At 38.8% G+C, this 16575-nt stretch overlaps 2 protein-coding genes and 1 long non-coding RNA gene across 3 annotated transcripts in view; 1 reads left to right on the forward strand and 2 right to left on the reverse strand.

The window, feature by feature from the left end:
* LOC140935788 (WD repeat domain phosphoinositide-interacting protein 4-like) overlaps positions 1 to 16575 on the reverse strand; it is a 135233-nt gene that overhangs the window by 47770 nt on the left and 70888 nt on the right. The gene's annotated exons all lie outside the window — the stretch shown is intronic.
* Positions 3531 to 6455, reverse strand: LOC140935789 (uncharacterized). Its single transcript, XM_073385353.1, has 3 exons — positions 5926 to 6455; positions 5349 to 5475; positions 3531 to 4102 (listed from the first exon to the last, which is right to left on the reverse strand). The coding sequence occupies exons 1-2, from the start codon at positions 6404 to 6406 to the stop codon at positions 5366 to 5368; spliced, it is 591 nt and encodes a 196-aa protein (XP_073241454.1). The 5' UTR covers positions 6407 to 6455; the 3' UTR covers positions 3531 to 4102; positions 5349 to 5365.
* Positions 13832 to 16565, forward strand: LOC140935790 (uncharacterized). The gene is made up of 3 exons (XR_012165260.1): positions 13832 to 13901; positions 16014 to 16142; positions 16339 to 16565. It is a non-coding gene; the product is annotated as an uncharacterized lncRNA (long non-coding RNA).

Here is a 16575-nt window from a genome sequence, read left to right on the forward strand (position 1 = left end):
GAGGAAACAATTACGATCACTTCAGTGTTAAGTAAATATAATAGTTTGTTGTTGTTTCAGAAGAAAACCGCGGTTTCTGCAGGTCTTTCAGCCTTTCATGACGGAAGAACACATCTCTTGATCAATTGCATGATTTACAGTGATTTTTAGTCTTTAATCTGACTTGCCTCCGCTGAAACGACCTCCAACAACCAGCGACTGCCCGTTAGCGAAAATTCAGTCACGAGAACGGATTGCAACTTTACACGTGTCGCAATATGCTACAACGACTGTTTCACGTTCATAAAAGAACGAGAAAAGTGCATTCTCTACTTCACAAAATATGACATAGATGAACTGGGGCTAAGTTCACGCGTAAGAGATATGAACAAGTTTTGTTGAGAGGGAACTTTTGAAAAACTTCCAGTTATAGTAAGTGTAGCGACTAGCATTCATCATTTCCTATTTACTTTATTGTCTTTCCTTAAACGTCTCTTGAACTGTGGCCAACAGGTAGGCACCTTGACTCTCTCTCAAATATATCCTTCGATCGCCCCTCGCTGGTCAAAACGTGAGCCTTTTTCTATTCTACACGTGAGGGTACTAATGCAAAGGTGCTTTTCAAGTTCATAAATGCAAAAGACAGAAAATTTGATTCTCCACACGTAACCAAATGTGCCATAATGAAATTAAACAAAATCAAACAGCGACCATACACGCCGAAAAGGTCGCTCTGATCACCGCTTTAATTTCAGACATTTGATTTGCGGATTTGCGTCAGGTGGCATGGATTGTGCTCTACTTATCTCTAAGCAATATTTGACTACAGCCTTGCTCTACAACTGACGAGAAACAAAGTAAAATTTTGATCTTTGACCGGCTTCACACCGCCTGAGACCCATGGTAAAGGTATAATGAAGTAGAGTGCCGCCCTCACCAGTCAAGACTATGCAAGCCGGCGTGGCAAGGGCTATGCTCGTGCTGTGATGATAAGGGGGGAAACAAAGACACTACACTGTACGTAATATCATGAGATATAAACAAAACGATTCAAACGTCAAGAAAAAGATTGACTTTAGTCGAGGGTAGTTTAGTCACACACACTTAACGGAGAACAAGTTTAAACGTCGAAGAAGTGCTGGCGAGGGCCTAATGTTTTGCACATCAAATGTACTTTTATGTTGACTCACTCTCATCCGCTCTGCTCAAATGTACCTTTGAACAGCTCTTAGCCATGTTAGTGACAACACCCTTGCTTTACCTTTGATGCTAACCAAAGTTATTTTCCCTTTAACGAGGCTGAGGGCAAAGAAGGCCTTTTAAACCTGAGTCCATTTAGGAAAGGTGTGTGTAAGGAAGTAAAATGGGCTTTCACCACCTAAGACTATGGAAGTCGAGTGGCAAGGCGATATTTCATGCAGTGACATGGAAAGGCGGGAATCAAAGACATGCCATCACGTAATACCGGTACCGGTTACTACGGGATCTGAACAAAAATAGAATTGAACTCGACGAGATTTGAGAAGTTCAAATGCACGTGTTAGACCTGAGCTTTAATTGAACAAGTCTTGTAGAGAGCGGAATCTCGTTGAACTTCCTGTGATAAGTAAAGCATCCATAAGTCACGTTGCCATGGTAGTAAAATTTCTGTATGACAACAAACCAAAAACTCACACTATTTCGAAATTCATCGATTTTATTCAATTTCATTTAATTTGTCGAATGTTGGCGAAATTTTCTGGGGTTGAATCCGAAAGGATCATATCTAAGTTTAGAACAAGAGAAAAAGAAAGTTTTGTGTTATGTTCATCTACTCCATAAAGCAGGCGCGTGAAGTTGCAGTCGCGCAACGACGGCTGAGAAATGTACAAAAAAACGTGATGCATGTGCAAAATTTTTGATTTGCTAATCTAAACCTGCCATGTGGCACAAAATTTTTGCGGGAGTTTATTTTTGAGGATTGGCGATTTTTTGTGATTTGCGGGAACTAATTTTGCGATTTTCAGAAAGTACCCAGTACCCAGCATTGATAATATTTTCGTTTTTATTGAGTACGTGCAATACAAATACATATAAACCAGTATTTCGTTGTTTCTGAATGAAAGAGACAAGTTGTGATTGAACAGACACGATTTCTTAGTACTGTATTTTTGTGTAGAGAATTGAAGTTAGATGATATTTACTCTGGAGTAAATTTTATTTGCAGGAACTTAATTTTGCGGATCGCCTGAAAAACCGAAAAAAATCGCAAAAATCAGATCCCGCAAAAATTTCGTGCCACACGGTATCGCTTTTTTGCCATTCTCGTTCTTGTCGCCATCGTCGTTAGGTTCCCCATTGTTGTGATCCAGAAATTTTGGTACCATGGTAACGTGACGTCATACTGCTCCTCTCTCTTTAGTTCTCTTTCTTACATTATAAATCTCTGTCAAGCAAAAGCAAATATACCCATTAATATCACGGGCAAAACGCGGGTCGCAGGTTCACGTGAAATAATCTAGCCTTCTCTTCTGCACGTGTCGTAATCGATACAACAAGTTTTTTCAAGATTCATATAAAAATTTGAGAAAAGTTATTCTCCACACAGCCAACACTGATAATCATATGGCGACCACACTCGGGACCGTGAAAAGGGTGCCTTTGATCACCATTGTGTAACGTCAATCGGACTGCAACCGGCAGCGATGCATGGAATGGGTAATTAAAGAAAAGTGCTGGGATCTATTTGCGCATCACTAAAGCGGATATATTGGATACCTTTAATGCTCGTCAAAGCTGCCTTTTCACAGCAGCATATTTGAAAACACCTTAGCCTCACCTTAGCGAACATAGTTGTATCACCTGAAAAAGTCTAACACCTCCTTTAAACACTAGCTCATAGGGCAAACAGCAAAAGTGGCCCTCCCCACCAGAGACTGTGCAAGACGACGTGGCAAAGACAATAGTTCGTGCAGTGATAAAGAGGTGGAACACATAGCATACATTTGCGTAATAAAATGAGATTTAAAAACACAAAAGGGTCCACGAATCATCACAGCATCTAAGAATGTTCTAGTAAGAAAAATACTCGCATTCACGTGATAAAGAGAGCTCGTTTAAGTTATCCGAGCGTGTTTACAGGCTAATCACGTTTCGCGGGAAAAATGAACACTACCAAACACGTTTTTTTTTCGCAGAAGTAAACAAGAGGTTAACAAGGGTCTATAAAAGGCGGGGCTGGTTTTGGCATGTTTGAAGACCCGGTTTCAGCGATGAAGAGGAGTGAGAATCGAGTATCAGGTTGAAGTTTTGGCGGGTTTTGGTCTAACAAGGGTATCAGTTATGAGAAATTAACCTGCAATAGGAGGAATTAGAGTTTCTTTTTCATAGTTGATTTGGAAGTGGGTAGAGATTCTCAGTGCCTAGTTTAGAAAGGGAAAGCAAAATTGTAGCTTAGCATTTTCTGGTTGACATTAAGGGCCACGTGGTGGCACGCTGGAAGCTACCTCTATGCCAGCCCCTTTGGTTTCATCTTGAACAAATCTCTACAAAAGTCAATCAGATACTGACGATTATAAAGCAGTAAAGTTCCCTTTTTTAATCTTAAGTTTCATTCAATTTTTGTATTTACAATACAACAGAAACTCTAGTCTTTGTTACAGCTGTACAGCGGCATGAGCCGGTATATTAAACTGTATTAAGCACATATATTTGAACTTTCTTACAACAAAACCTTATGTTCGTAATTTCTTTGACAATGATTTTACACCTGGAATCATGATAACGAATGTCTCTTGAATTCTAGCAGAAATATTTTCGTCAGAATCTTAAAACATTCATCTCTGAAAATCATACTTAATTAACATTCCTCATAGAGAATGGCTCATAAAAAACTGCATTCTGAGTAGTTCACATTAACAACTATTTTTTTAACACAACAGGTTTCAACCTTAACATGAGAAAAATACTTAATATTAGTTACATGATTTAGACTTTTCTTTACAGTTATTTACACCGATTTTTATATACCTAGTGAAAATTCATCTAAACATAACTATGATACAACTGTATAGGTCATTCCTACAAAGTATAAAGTCCTTGCATGGAACGACATCATTTGTGGGTGTTTTATTATACTCCAGATCTGTGAACACAAAAATATAAGAAGGATGAATATTGATACACTTATTGGACGTCATTCCACACATCAACACTACACTCAATTACAACCCCATATTTTTCTAAGGCTCCGGGTCAAACACCGTATACTTCACTTAAGCCCAACCTAACAACAGTTTTGGGTTGACCTACACTATTAAGATCGGCTATTGGGTCATGCGGCCGAAATTATTCACCTAAACTTATAAAAAGCAACATGCAAAATTGGTCTTTTGTAAGACAAATTAAATTGAAATGAATGAGCCTGTCTAATTTTTGACCTAAGCGTAAGTGAGCTTTCATACCTGAATGCCCACCACTGAAAACATTGTTTCTGTTCCTTTTTCCGTCTTTCTGTTAATTTCCTTCGCGTTATGGCAAAAGAACTAACAGTTTTTCAGGGTTTTCAGACACCATTACGTAACAAATATTCTGTAGCTAACTGAGTTTTGGCGAAATTCAGTCCCATGAAATGACCGAACCATTGCACGCGTCGCAATGTCTAACTAGAGTTTTTTCACTTTCAAGCAGAGAATTCAGAAGAGTTCATTCTCCACACATGACAAAATAGACATGTAATGAATGTAACAGGACAAAGCAAACAAAGGAAAGCTACGGGAAGGCCAGAAACTTAATGGACAGCAAAACAAAAAAATTCGCGAATCACTGCTCCTGGTTCGTATAAGCAGGAAAATATTGCTCACAATCACGTTACACAATCAAGACGAACCACAGAGAGCTTTCTCGCATGCTACAGTTATAAAAAGTAGCACTTATCACGCTTCGCCAAAAAAGAAATACCAACAATCACGTTTTAAATTTTTGGAGAGAACCTAACTGTCTTCATGTAAAAGATTGTTGATGGATCACTACCCAGCAACATCACTTGCAAGAAAAGAAATTTCGCCCTACGACACGTGCCTTTAGCTAACATAAAATCGCTGAGTACACAGCCCGTCTACACCTGGGCCAGAGTTAACTAATTGGAAAGCTTTGTTTGAAATTAAACAAACAAATGAACTAAGAAACAGGCTGTTTATTATATAGGGCGTCCTCGGGGAATAATCGAAACATGAGGGTAATAATAACACTGTACATCGACCGCATTAATGAAGATTCTCCCTTTCTTTCATCACGAAAACTATTCGGAAGTTGTTGTGCGACTGTTTTTTTTTTAATTACACTTATAAACCTTACGACCTAATGACAAGTGAAAGCAAATAAATACTAACCTGGCTGAAAGACTGTGCTAATGTTTTGTTACGAACAAGTCCAATCGTGTTTGTTTCGACACTGATTTCCTCCTTCCGAGCCGTGATCTTTTCTGTGTTGTTCTTTGTTTCTTCGATCGCAGATAATCTGAAACGAAGAGATTAAGAGGGGATTAGTAACGACCGACGTAAATAGATGTTTTTTTAAAAGACTCTTCTGTTCAACACTCCATCGTTTTTCCTTTGACCAGTTTGCGGCAGTTTGACAACCAATCTCGACATCCTTGGTTCGACAACTAGATGTACATAAAACAGAACCTCGCCCACAAAGATTGATCTCGCATAAGCTCCAATTACGAGAAAGCATCCGCGATATTACAGAGCAAATTAGGGCCAAATATACCTTAAGCCGAAATATATTGCTCATGAATTTTACGCTCTGATGAAATACGATCTATCACGCAAGTATTACGAAGAGGTCACAAGCCAGCGAAATGAGCAAAGACGGCGTCGAGGACGTCAACTCAACTCAACACACATTAACATCGTGACAATAAAAGTTAAATTTGCCAAGCGAAAAGCTAACAAATCAGCTCACCGGTTATTTTGCCGCTCGATTTTCTCGTTCTGAGACATCTTGAACGTTTTTCCGGATCACAAATACTACTTTCAAGTGAGTCGCTTGCCACGACATCTGATATCGACTCCGTCGTGTCCGAACTTGTCGTAGTAGAAGTTGTAGTACGTCCAGCTGAATCGTTGCAACAAGCCAAACGTTCACTCGTAGCTGTCTCGCTAACGCGGCCAGAGAAGCTTGAAACGGTTTTCCCTTTCGACAGACTGGCGTAAAGTCTCTCCCAAAGATATCTTCCTGGTAAAGGAATTCCATTTTCGAAATCGAAGTTCCACCTTTGAGCGTTTTCTTCGTAAAGTTTCTTCTTCTCGCGAAGCAAGTCTTCTCTCATTTGCTCGTGGTTAACCGGTCCAAACAATTGTCTACATACTGAGCGGCTGGGGACGATGTTCGGTCGCTCTCTTCGAGGACAGGATGGCAAAAAGCTGATTTCAGTCGCAGTCATGATATGATGACTTCCCTTACGATAAACCTTCGACAACACACACGTACCAAATGCGTAACGAGAATAAATAGCCGTGAGTAAAGTTACAACTGTCACATGATTGGTCGAGAGAGTAGCTCTATGGCAACAATACAAAGACCCGCAGTTTTGGCGCGAGAAATTCTTTTGCTTGAGAACAAAAGAAATGGTAATGACTTCCCTTTTATTTTTGGTTGCTCTTTTCTTTACACATTTACAAAAAAAAAGGAAACAACGAAATCTCTGTATCAAAAGATGTCATACCTTTGCGAAATTTGACAAATTATGTTTTTCTGGCCAAGATATCATCTGGTCAAAGAAGATTTCAATTCTCTAACCTTTTTTTTTTTACTTTTTTGTCTTGGCCCCCTCTGTTTGGGTTATTTCATTTTGTCGTTTACTCATCTACAATAGATTCGTAAAGATGTGAATTCAAAGTTAAAGAGCGCAGATGTTGTTAATCAGAGGACACGTGTTTATTAACATTTGAATGGCTTTTTTACCGGCTAGCCACGCTTCACAGTAAAATAACAGTATTAATAGCCACCAGTTTATAAAACAATTTGAGAAAACTACCCAAAGAGCACAAGAATTCACACGAAGAAAAAAATTCACCAACTCTAAGAGCATCCAAACCCACAAACCTAGGATCCAATTAAGGTATCTTCAATAAAGATTAAAGTGACCACTTATTTGTTTTGCGGTAAGTCGTTTTATTTCATTGCAAACTTCTCATGATTACCTTCTTTTGTTCTCGAACGCAAAGCACACGTGGCGGGTATCTTAAGACAACAATCGCACGGGCCTTTCAAAGGTTATTTGTAACTTTAAACTGACTTTTAACACGCGCAATAATCAATTGAACCCTGTAATTTTCATAACTCTGTAGCTCTGCGGATTATGTAGTTCACTCGGTTATTAGAATATCACCTATCGATGCCATTTGTTTACATAGCATGGTATGCAGTTGTCTCGATCCACAATTTCTACCTGTGACACAAAGTATGATAAAGACGTCAGAGTTCAGTTATTAACTGGCTCAAATCTTTTAGGATTATTATTTACTAAAGGAAAATTTTTACAGCCTTCAACTGGGTAGGGGAACTGAACGAGTCTCAGTCGACTTTTTCTCATAAAATGCTTTAGACATGGTCATAACAGGTTTTGAGTTTGCTTGATAGGAGGTTGTCCTCCCCCCAGAAGCTCCGCCTGGAGTGAAGTAGCAAGTTTTTACTTTGTTATACAAATGAACCTTTTTGTATCACGTCTGCTAGCGTTCAATCAGACGACCTGCAGATTTGCGTCTTTAAAGCACGGTCTGCACCTGCTAAACACGATTTGCGCGCGCTTTTGAAGAGTCGAACGAGTGTTCAAAATGGAAAACTTTAGTATATTGAAGTTGTAGAGAGAAACCAATTTCCTTAAAAAGAAGCCCAACGAATTAAACAAAACAGACACGTGCTGCGTCTAATTAATGACTCAGAAGGTTTATTGTCTACTCGGCATTCTCATTACACAGTGTGTTTGTTGACGCTTTCTACTTTGCTTGATTCTTGCACGGAGCAAAACGTCCTGAGGGAGTTGACGCGCGCACAAACCAAAGCTTGCTGCCGGTCCAGGAGGTTTCCTTTTTTGCGTTGTCCTCCTGGCCGGAAGGAAATGGTAGACTCGACACGCAATTTTAGACAATAATATTCCACTTTACATACCTGGCTTTTTCTCTTTGCGAAGCAATTCTTGCTTGTTAGATCAGTTTGTTTGCAGTAGCTACATTGTCCTCTAAGTGATTTTTGCATTAAAGGAATAAAAACCTCCAGGGATTTAGCACGCGCAAACTGAAAGTGCCGTCACATGCATGACTGGATTTTAAGAAAAAAGAAGCCGTTTGTCAAAATTGAAAGAGTTCGAGTTTTGTGGCCGGTTCACCGGGACCAAACCTTAAAGTTGGTTGTGCTGAACAGTGAATGTGAAATCAGAAGCATTGCCGGTCTGAGTCAAGACTGATTAACCTTTATTCTGTCAACCTTGTAAACCAAATGCGGTTTTTTTTTGTTGTTTTTGTTATTGTTGTTGTTGTTACAATGTTAGGAGAAAAGGAGAATAAGAATCGCCGGGGAACAATTGAATTTAGTTGCCTCAACTGTCGCATCTTATATCTTTCGCCAGCACAGCTTGCTCATCATTGTCACAGGAATGTTCAGCTGAATGTTGAACTAGTCCAAACAAAAGATTCAGGTTGCACAGTTTGAGTCGGTTGTCCATTTCTAGTAGCTAACACTATAAGGGATGAATAACGCCTTTCTCTCATGAAATGTTTGGAGCAAAGTTTCCGCAGAGTGTTGTTTTTCTAAAGCATTCTTTTTCACATAAGGAACGTGGACTCTGGCATCAGTTTTTCACTTCGAGAAAGAGGGAGATAGAGAAATTAGTAATTTAACAATCGTCCAAGAGGTATCGACTTTGCACTTCTCGTCGGCATGAAAATGGGGAGCATAGAGCCCCCTTGTTTAGGCGCTCCAACTTTTCTTCAAGTGAGCACACCCTCAAAATCTCACTCTACACCCTCGATATTTAGTATTACAGAGTTAAAGTTTTGGAAGCTTGCATGCGCTTGCATGAATTACTTTTCCTTCGTGATCAAGCTACAGAACTAAACAAGTCGTGGCGTTTTTTAGACAATCTGCGGCGACCTCCAGCTCACCTGTTTTATTGCTTTCCCCCAAGGCTCAAAATGAAATACATTAATTTAGCTCAAGCTGGAGCGACCACCCCGGTTTTCCTCGCACCTTAAGAAAAACTCCTTAACACCTCAGTTTCATTCCTTCCGGAACACTTAGTGGAGTCAATATTACAGCTTGTTCAGTACTCAAACTGAAATATCTTGAGCCCAAATTTTGTATGGCAGCCTGGTAGTTGAATAAACCTTCTTGTCTTAATTTCTTCTTGTTCATTCTTTTGTGATTGTCTGGTTGCCAGAGCAGGTTGCAACAGCTTCATTTCAATGCACGTCACTTTTTGTCAAGTTATTTTTTTTTGTCATTGATTCACTAACTTTTCTTAAAAGAGGTATTTTTAAATTTTATACTGAGTTTGAGGTATTTCCCAAAGGATGTCCCTCCCTCGATTTGTCGCTTAAAATGATACACTCAGGATGATTGCTACAATAAATCCCTTTTCTCATTTAGAACCACAGCAGTAGCGTACGGAACTGATAAATGGCATGGCAATTTTGCCGGACTGAAGCAATTCTCAGAGTTGAATTGATTTGCGGCTCGTCACTTCAGAATACAGCCAATTGAACAAGCTCTCAATTGTGCCCCGCCTCAGAGGAAATTTCTTTCTTTGTATAAAAAAAAATTTAGTTTCTGCCTACATGTGCACAAATAATGGTTTGAGTGTATTGTTCGGTCGTGAATAATTTTTCCCCTATAAGAGACTATTAGCTTTATCCAAATATTCCGCTCTTCTCTCGCGTTAAATTTGTTCTTCTTATTTATTTTTTTTACACGCTACTAGCTTGCTAAATGCCGCATAGAAATACTGAGGCCACGTCGACACTAGTTCACTTAAAGTGATGTTGCGCGCTGTTCAAATGATTGACACAAACGAATGTGTGGCAATTCAATGTTATTTCAGACAAAGTCTTGCTTTAATACAGCTATTCTTCATCAGAAGTGTTAGATTCAGTAGTTCTCAAATTAATAAAGGTATCAAATAACGTTTTTGAGCTGAAGTTTTACTGGGTCGATTATGGAATCCTGATTATTATAACTCCTGCTTAGTTGGCAACCCTGGGTAACACAAGTCCTTAACTCGCATGCACGTGATGCCATTATCCATCACACCAAAAGATTACGGGCTTTGTTTTACTTTGCTTCCAAACATCTTACGACATGTCTTATTCGTTGATTTTAATGATTTCAGCTGTTCAAATAGGCTGCTCTTTAGAGCTGACAATGATCGTTGCTGTCAAACATTGCCAGAAAGTCCTGGAAGTTACCAGACGGCCGGCAACTTTAACACGTGTGTAGAGGACTGCTGGACAACTAATTTACTCGCAAAAAAGAAAAGGTTTTGATTTTTGCTTGGCTGAATAAAAAAAAGGTGTCTAATTTTTATATATATCTTTTTCAGAAAAAACTTAAGCCAACGGTTAATTCAACAAACGAAGAAAATTGTTGAGAGAAAAAACTATTCAAGTGTGCCTCTTTTATAAAAGTGGATAATGAGTCACACCTGCCGAAAAAAATGTTTAAAAATTATGATTTTTTTTTACCCCAAAACTTAAGCTTTACTCATGCCACCTTTTGATTTAAGGTTATTTTTTTCTTTAGTTTTAACCTTTATAAAAAGTATCGGAAGTTATAATTCAAACAGGTCTTATAGACAAAGAAAGAAAAAGACAAAAAAACATGTGTAGCCGGTTTTGTCTCGTTACCTAAGCAATGAAGCGAGTAATAAGGGAAAACGAATGTGTCGCAATTCAATTGTTATCTCATTAACAACGCCTAGTTTGCAGCTATTTTTCCGGTGGATCTGTCGAAAATAAAGAAACTGACGATTGTGCGGGGTAGACTTTCAAATGTAAACTGCTCTGTTCAACTGATCTTTCGAACTTGCACTTTCGTTGGTAAACACCGCGGTCATGTATACGTACACAAGACGATAGTTTCTAATTTATGGCATTACGGAGGAGGAAGTTGAAACATGAAGCTACGTATAGGAAAACACCCCCGCGAATTGCATACAATTAAGTTTCAATCAAACAACACGAGGAATATTATATGAACAGAAAACTGCATCATTTCATGACCAAACATTACAAGTTGCTCTCTTATCTCTTGTCACGATTTTTCGAGTAGAATACAGCTTCTTCTCAAGGAAAACTAAATTGATTTCACTTAACTTTCCCCTTTTATTTTGCTATAAAGAGATCGACAACAGGTGCTAGGAGTCTTAAAATGTTTTTCTTTGTTCAGGGAAAAAATCAGGACTGAAAATTAAAGCAATACCGAACGCGGTAAAACTTCTGTAAACAGCTTTTGCGACTTTTAGACATGAGCTTCAATTTTTAACTCTTTTGCTCTTTTGCCATTTTTTACTACCAGCATCTTTTTTATTTCTCGCTCCCTCCAACTAACGATTCTAGGGGTGCGTTTCTTTATTAAAATCCAAGATTAGATAAAAAATCCGGATCATTATGAGTTTTCGTCAAGAAAAGGAACGATGTATACAAAAAAAGATTATTTTTCATTCATTTCCATAGAAACGACCCACAATATCGACAGTATCCCCGAGAGAGAATAATACGGCCACTAACCGGTTGAAAGTTTGCTGATCTTCCATTGTATTCTGACGATTAGCTCAAGGATATTGGTTTGGAGAGGCAAAATATGGACCAGTCTTGCCATAAGATATGTACTGGAAACTGTGTAAAGTCTTGAAAGTCGCGCTGGCGAAGTTGTGTAGCAATTCTGTTCTTGTGAACTTGAACAACAACAAAAACAACAACAAAAATAATAATAATAATAATAATAATAAGAAGAAGAAGAAGAAGAAGAAGAAGAAGAAGAAGAAGATTTTTATAGCGCCTATCCAGCAATGATCTAGGCGCTCAACGACGAGAAAAAAACTAGAATTAAAATAAATTTAAATTTAAATAAAACAGATATAAAATGAAATAAATCTTCCTAATGACTAAAATAATAGTTGTTAAAAAGGTATGTTTTAAGTTTACGCTTTAAAAGACTTAGATTCTCGCATGAGCGTATGTCGTCAGGTAGTTTCCATACAATGTAGGTTCTTTTTGTATTGCGATTTGACCACTCCGATAAAACGGATAAAATGGATCGTTTAATTCATGCCTCGGATTAAGAATTGGACGTAAAGATGAGCAGTGTAGTCAAACACCTTATGTATTCATTAAATTTGTTTCGAGTCACCGCCGGCAGTATTCACTCTTTTCGGATCCGTTGTAAAGAAACGCTTCGGACCATGTATCCATAGCATCCGGTGCATATGACCCACAGAATCCACCTCCGTTGTAGCCTTCCCGCAGACGTCCTTTGGGGTTCCTTTGTCACGCATTCATTTCTCCACCACGAGAAATGAATGCGTGACAAACGAACCCCAAAGGACGTCTGCGGGGAGGCTACCTCCGTTGTGGATCATTTGGATCAATAATCCTTTTCTGGATCTTAGTAAAGAAACGAAATATCCGTTTTCGGATTGAAAATCCGGATTTGGATTTTAGTAAAGAAACACACCGGGTCTGGCGGAAAAACCGTGGGGACGAGGTTGAAAACAAGCCAAGTTAGCTCGTTGACAACAGCGTCGATTTAGTCTTCACAAAGTCTACATGATTTGGCCGTTTTTTTGCGAAAAAGAACCTAACGAAATTTGCAACCATTTGAGTAAAAAAGGGCCAAAAGGCAAGTTTTTTTTTGCGCCCGATGAGCTCGAAAATCACACAACCAAGAAAGAGGCCGAAAAAGAAAGAGCGAGGAGGAAGAAAGGAGGGGAAGAGAAAAAAGAAATTGGTTGCACTTTTAGTTTTTGTAATGGCTACTTTGAACGATATTTTTTGGCCGAAACTGAAAAAAACTGTTTGACGGAAGAGGTCTATTTGGCGCTAGTGTATTCAAAAATCCGGCTAGATGTATGTGTATAGTATACAGTCGAACCTCCATATGCGACCACCTCTTGTAAACGACCACCTCCCATAATTATGCGACCGCCAATCCAAAACACCAAAATTTTCCCAGTCAAAGCCTTACAGTTGGAGCCTGTAGTAAACGACCACCTCCTGTAAGCGACCACTACCACTTTTTGGGCCTGATGGTTCATGATTTTCCATTGTTTTTAACCTCTTGTTTAAAGCGACCACTTGACGCATTCTCTGATCTCTATGTTCGCGGTGTGCACTATGCTACTTGGAATATACGAGGAAGTTTAGTGACAAGATGGAACAACACATGTCGTAACTTAGACATTGCTTGCAGTAAATTATCTTTCATAAAGTATATATGCCTCGAACTGTTCTTGGAAGAGGCTGCGTGTGGTTTGATTCTTGTAAACGACCACCTCCCGTAAGCGACCACTCAGTCTTTGCATTTTGTGGTCGCTCACGGGAGGTTCGACTGTATATCTGATAATTCAAAAATCAGTCAGTGAGGTTATCTTGTAAATTGGCTACCTCAAAGCGATTCATAAGAAACGCTAAGGTAATTAAACGTCCCAGCGTCTACTGGAAAGATCACAAAGGTGGTATACCCTAACCACATGCTAAGATAACTGAAGATGGCCTGCAGGGGGAGATATGGCAGGTACTTCATATATGATGTCTTGCACGCCGCCGCTGGTGAAGGCGAGAATCACGAGGAAGTCTGGTATCTAGTGCTTTTCTTGACCGCCATATTGGAAGTTTTGAGTACGTCGTTCTCCTTTTATACGGCTTAGAAAACTCTAAAAGGAAAAGGTGAGTATAATATGATTCAACTGTAAATTGATTATATATGTAGATATATTTTGGAAGCACGTTGTTATCGTTATATAGCTGGCATGAGAGTGAAATATTAAAAGCTTAGTAGCTTTAATTTATCCAAGCAATAAGCTAGTGGGAGAATGTGTAACGAAGAGAATCGAAAACTAAAGTTGATTATTGCAGAGGTAATAACCTCTTCATGTTTGGAAGATTATGAGCTAACTAACCTGAGAGAGGTTGGCTTTTTTAAATTGTAGGCTTATGTTCCTACAAGTAAATTGAAATATGGAACTTGAAATTCGTAGACTACCCTGGGGTATCCAATCGATGGAAATCGATGATCGGAAAACCTGTCGATATCAATCGATAAAATTAGGTAATATGGTATCAACTGGTATGGGTCAATTGATGATCAATCGATAACCACACGAAAAACCGTTCATCGATTGCTATCGATTGGCACAGCAACCTCAAACAGATGTCACGCACCTTACGCATGCTACCTGCATGTCCGATCATCAACCATGTTTAGGAAGCCCTGGGGACGAAATTGGTAAAACAATTCCGACGCAATCTTCCCAACGCAAAGAATATACCCCGTTGCTCTTGTATTCGAATTACCCACTTGCCTGTCATTGCTCTTCCGCTGCGAAAGAAGTCTGGGAAGAGGCTTTACTAAATATAAGGTGCATCGTCAAAGGCTATAATCTTTACCGTTTTGAGGTGAACATTGGTGAACTGTTTACTGCTAACAAGAAGAGAGGAGAATATGGAAGCGCGTTTAAAGTTGTTGTTAACCATCGTGGACAGCTCGGTCACCTACAGTCCAAGCTTGTAGACCCTCTTTGGCCACTACATGCAAATATTTCTGTTAAGTGAAGCTTTTTTATTAAAACTGTAACAAACAATCCAGGCAAACAAATTTGAAACTATAGAAAACACACACATTGTTATCTCTGCAAATAAACTTTTGAGTTGTCAAAGGAAAAAGGGATACCTGTGGACGGGGTGTTGGAGAGAAAGAAAAAAGTATCTTTCTCCTGTTAACGTTCAAAGCATTAAAATGAAACGTGTGTACAATTACTGCATACAAAGATGTGATATTTATGTGCCTACTCCGTCAATCTGCAACCAATTGATACCAATCCATGTCAATTATTTTTCTATTAATTGTTATTGAAAATTGATACCAATCGATAACCACAATAATCCTGCCATCGATTGGTCATTGATTATCACTATCAATCAATTAAAATGAGTAGAAAGAGTGGAAAAAGGTTTGGAAATTTAAAGCATGCTGCAAAAGTTGAAAAGGAGAATTCTTGTGCACCGTGAACGACTAATTCTTTTACGCATTTGCTAAAGTGTGAAACATGCAAGTTTGTCCAGACAAACCATTTTGTACCGCCTTTTTGTTTCTGCATTTGCAGTCAAGATTTATTTTGCACAAACACTTGTTTAGTGCTGTTTGTGAAGCCTTTTCACTCATTCAAATTAAAGTCAGTTTTGTATTCATACTGCTTGACAGAACGGAATTCCCATATTTGAGCTCCGCCCTGGTTTGTGAGTGAAGAAATAATAATATAATAATAATAATAAATCACATTGTTGACTATTCACAGGATCTGCTCATTCATTATTGACAGCCTAGAAAAGTAAGCTTTGACAACAAAAGCCTACAGATTCAGGCTAAAAGCTGTGATTTTATTTTGAACCCTGCGGTCTAGAATAATCTCAAACATTTTTTCCAAACCATGCTTTGTGAGAAAAAAAATCTCTGCCTTGATGTCAGTCATCTCTCTGCCTGTACTCCAATATATCATAGGTAACAGGACTTTCATTAGTCTGAATGAAAAATAGCCATAGGCTTCCGAACATTTGCTGGAGAATTCTGCCTGGTAAATGGTGAATCCTCCGATTTCCGATGCCTAATGAGCACCCTAAGGTAATAACCAATCTCAACAAAAGGGATATTCAGTGCTTGTAAAAGTTACGCATGTAGCTGAAGAGACATGGTGCCACATTTTATTTCACCTAACAAACACACTTGTTACCTGTTAGAAATGATTTTGCTGATATGACTATGCTTTATTAAATCGATTTCAGATGGCAGGTGGTGTTATAGCCAGTCTTCCTAAACCAAAGCGAATTCATTTCATCTTGTCCAAGGTGATGGGAGGAACAATGGTGTTTTGGGTTCTATGGAGGCTAAAGCATGACTGGCATGAGTTAGTGGTGAGTTTCCTACATCTTATCTTCTTTAGTCTGTGGCACAGATGGAACTAAATTTCTGGTTAAGTTCATCTGTGAAATGGCGCCAAAAACCTTTTTCTGGGGCCCTCACGTGTGTACCAGGATTTGAGTTTGTGCCTTGATTGGCCTGTACGATCGGATAGATGATGATGATAATTGACATTTTGTTTGTTCACAGGGTCATAAATACGTTTTTGAGATGGAAGATGCTGAGAAAGAGAAGCAAAAGAATAATGCCCATCATTAACAAGAATCCCTCTGCAGCTGTGTTCACCTGGTTAACTGTAAATGGAGGATTCCTGAGGTACTTAACAGTAAGGTGGAGAAAGTGACGGCAGAAGCTACAAACTTTGCAAGTGAACGGATATATTGTTATTAAGTGATGATAGCAATTTATGCCTAGATTTATCCTTTG

This window comes from Porites lutea, chromosome 4 (assembly GCF_958299795.1).
Source record: "Porites lutea chromosome 4, jaPorLute2.1, whole genome shotgun sequence".
Classification (NCBI taxonomy): Eukaryota; Metazoa; Cnidaria; class Anthozoa; order Scleractinia; family Poritidae; genus Porites; species Porites lutea.

Coding starts and splice junctions, on each gene's coding strand:
- LOC140935789 (XM_073385353.1), bottom strand. CDS start 6,406: ATGACTGCGACTGAAATCAGCTTTTTGCCATCCTGTCCTCGAAGAGAG. Junction 5,476..5,925: donor ATCGAGCGGCAAAATAACCG/GTGAGCTGATTT, acceptor TCTTCGTTTCAG/ATTATCTGCGATCGAAGAAA.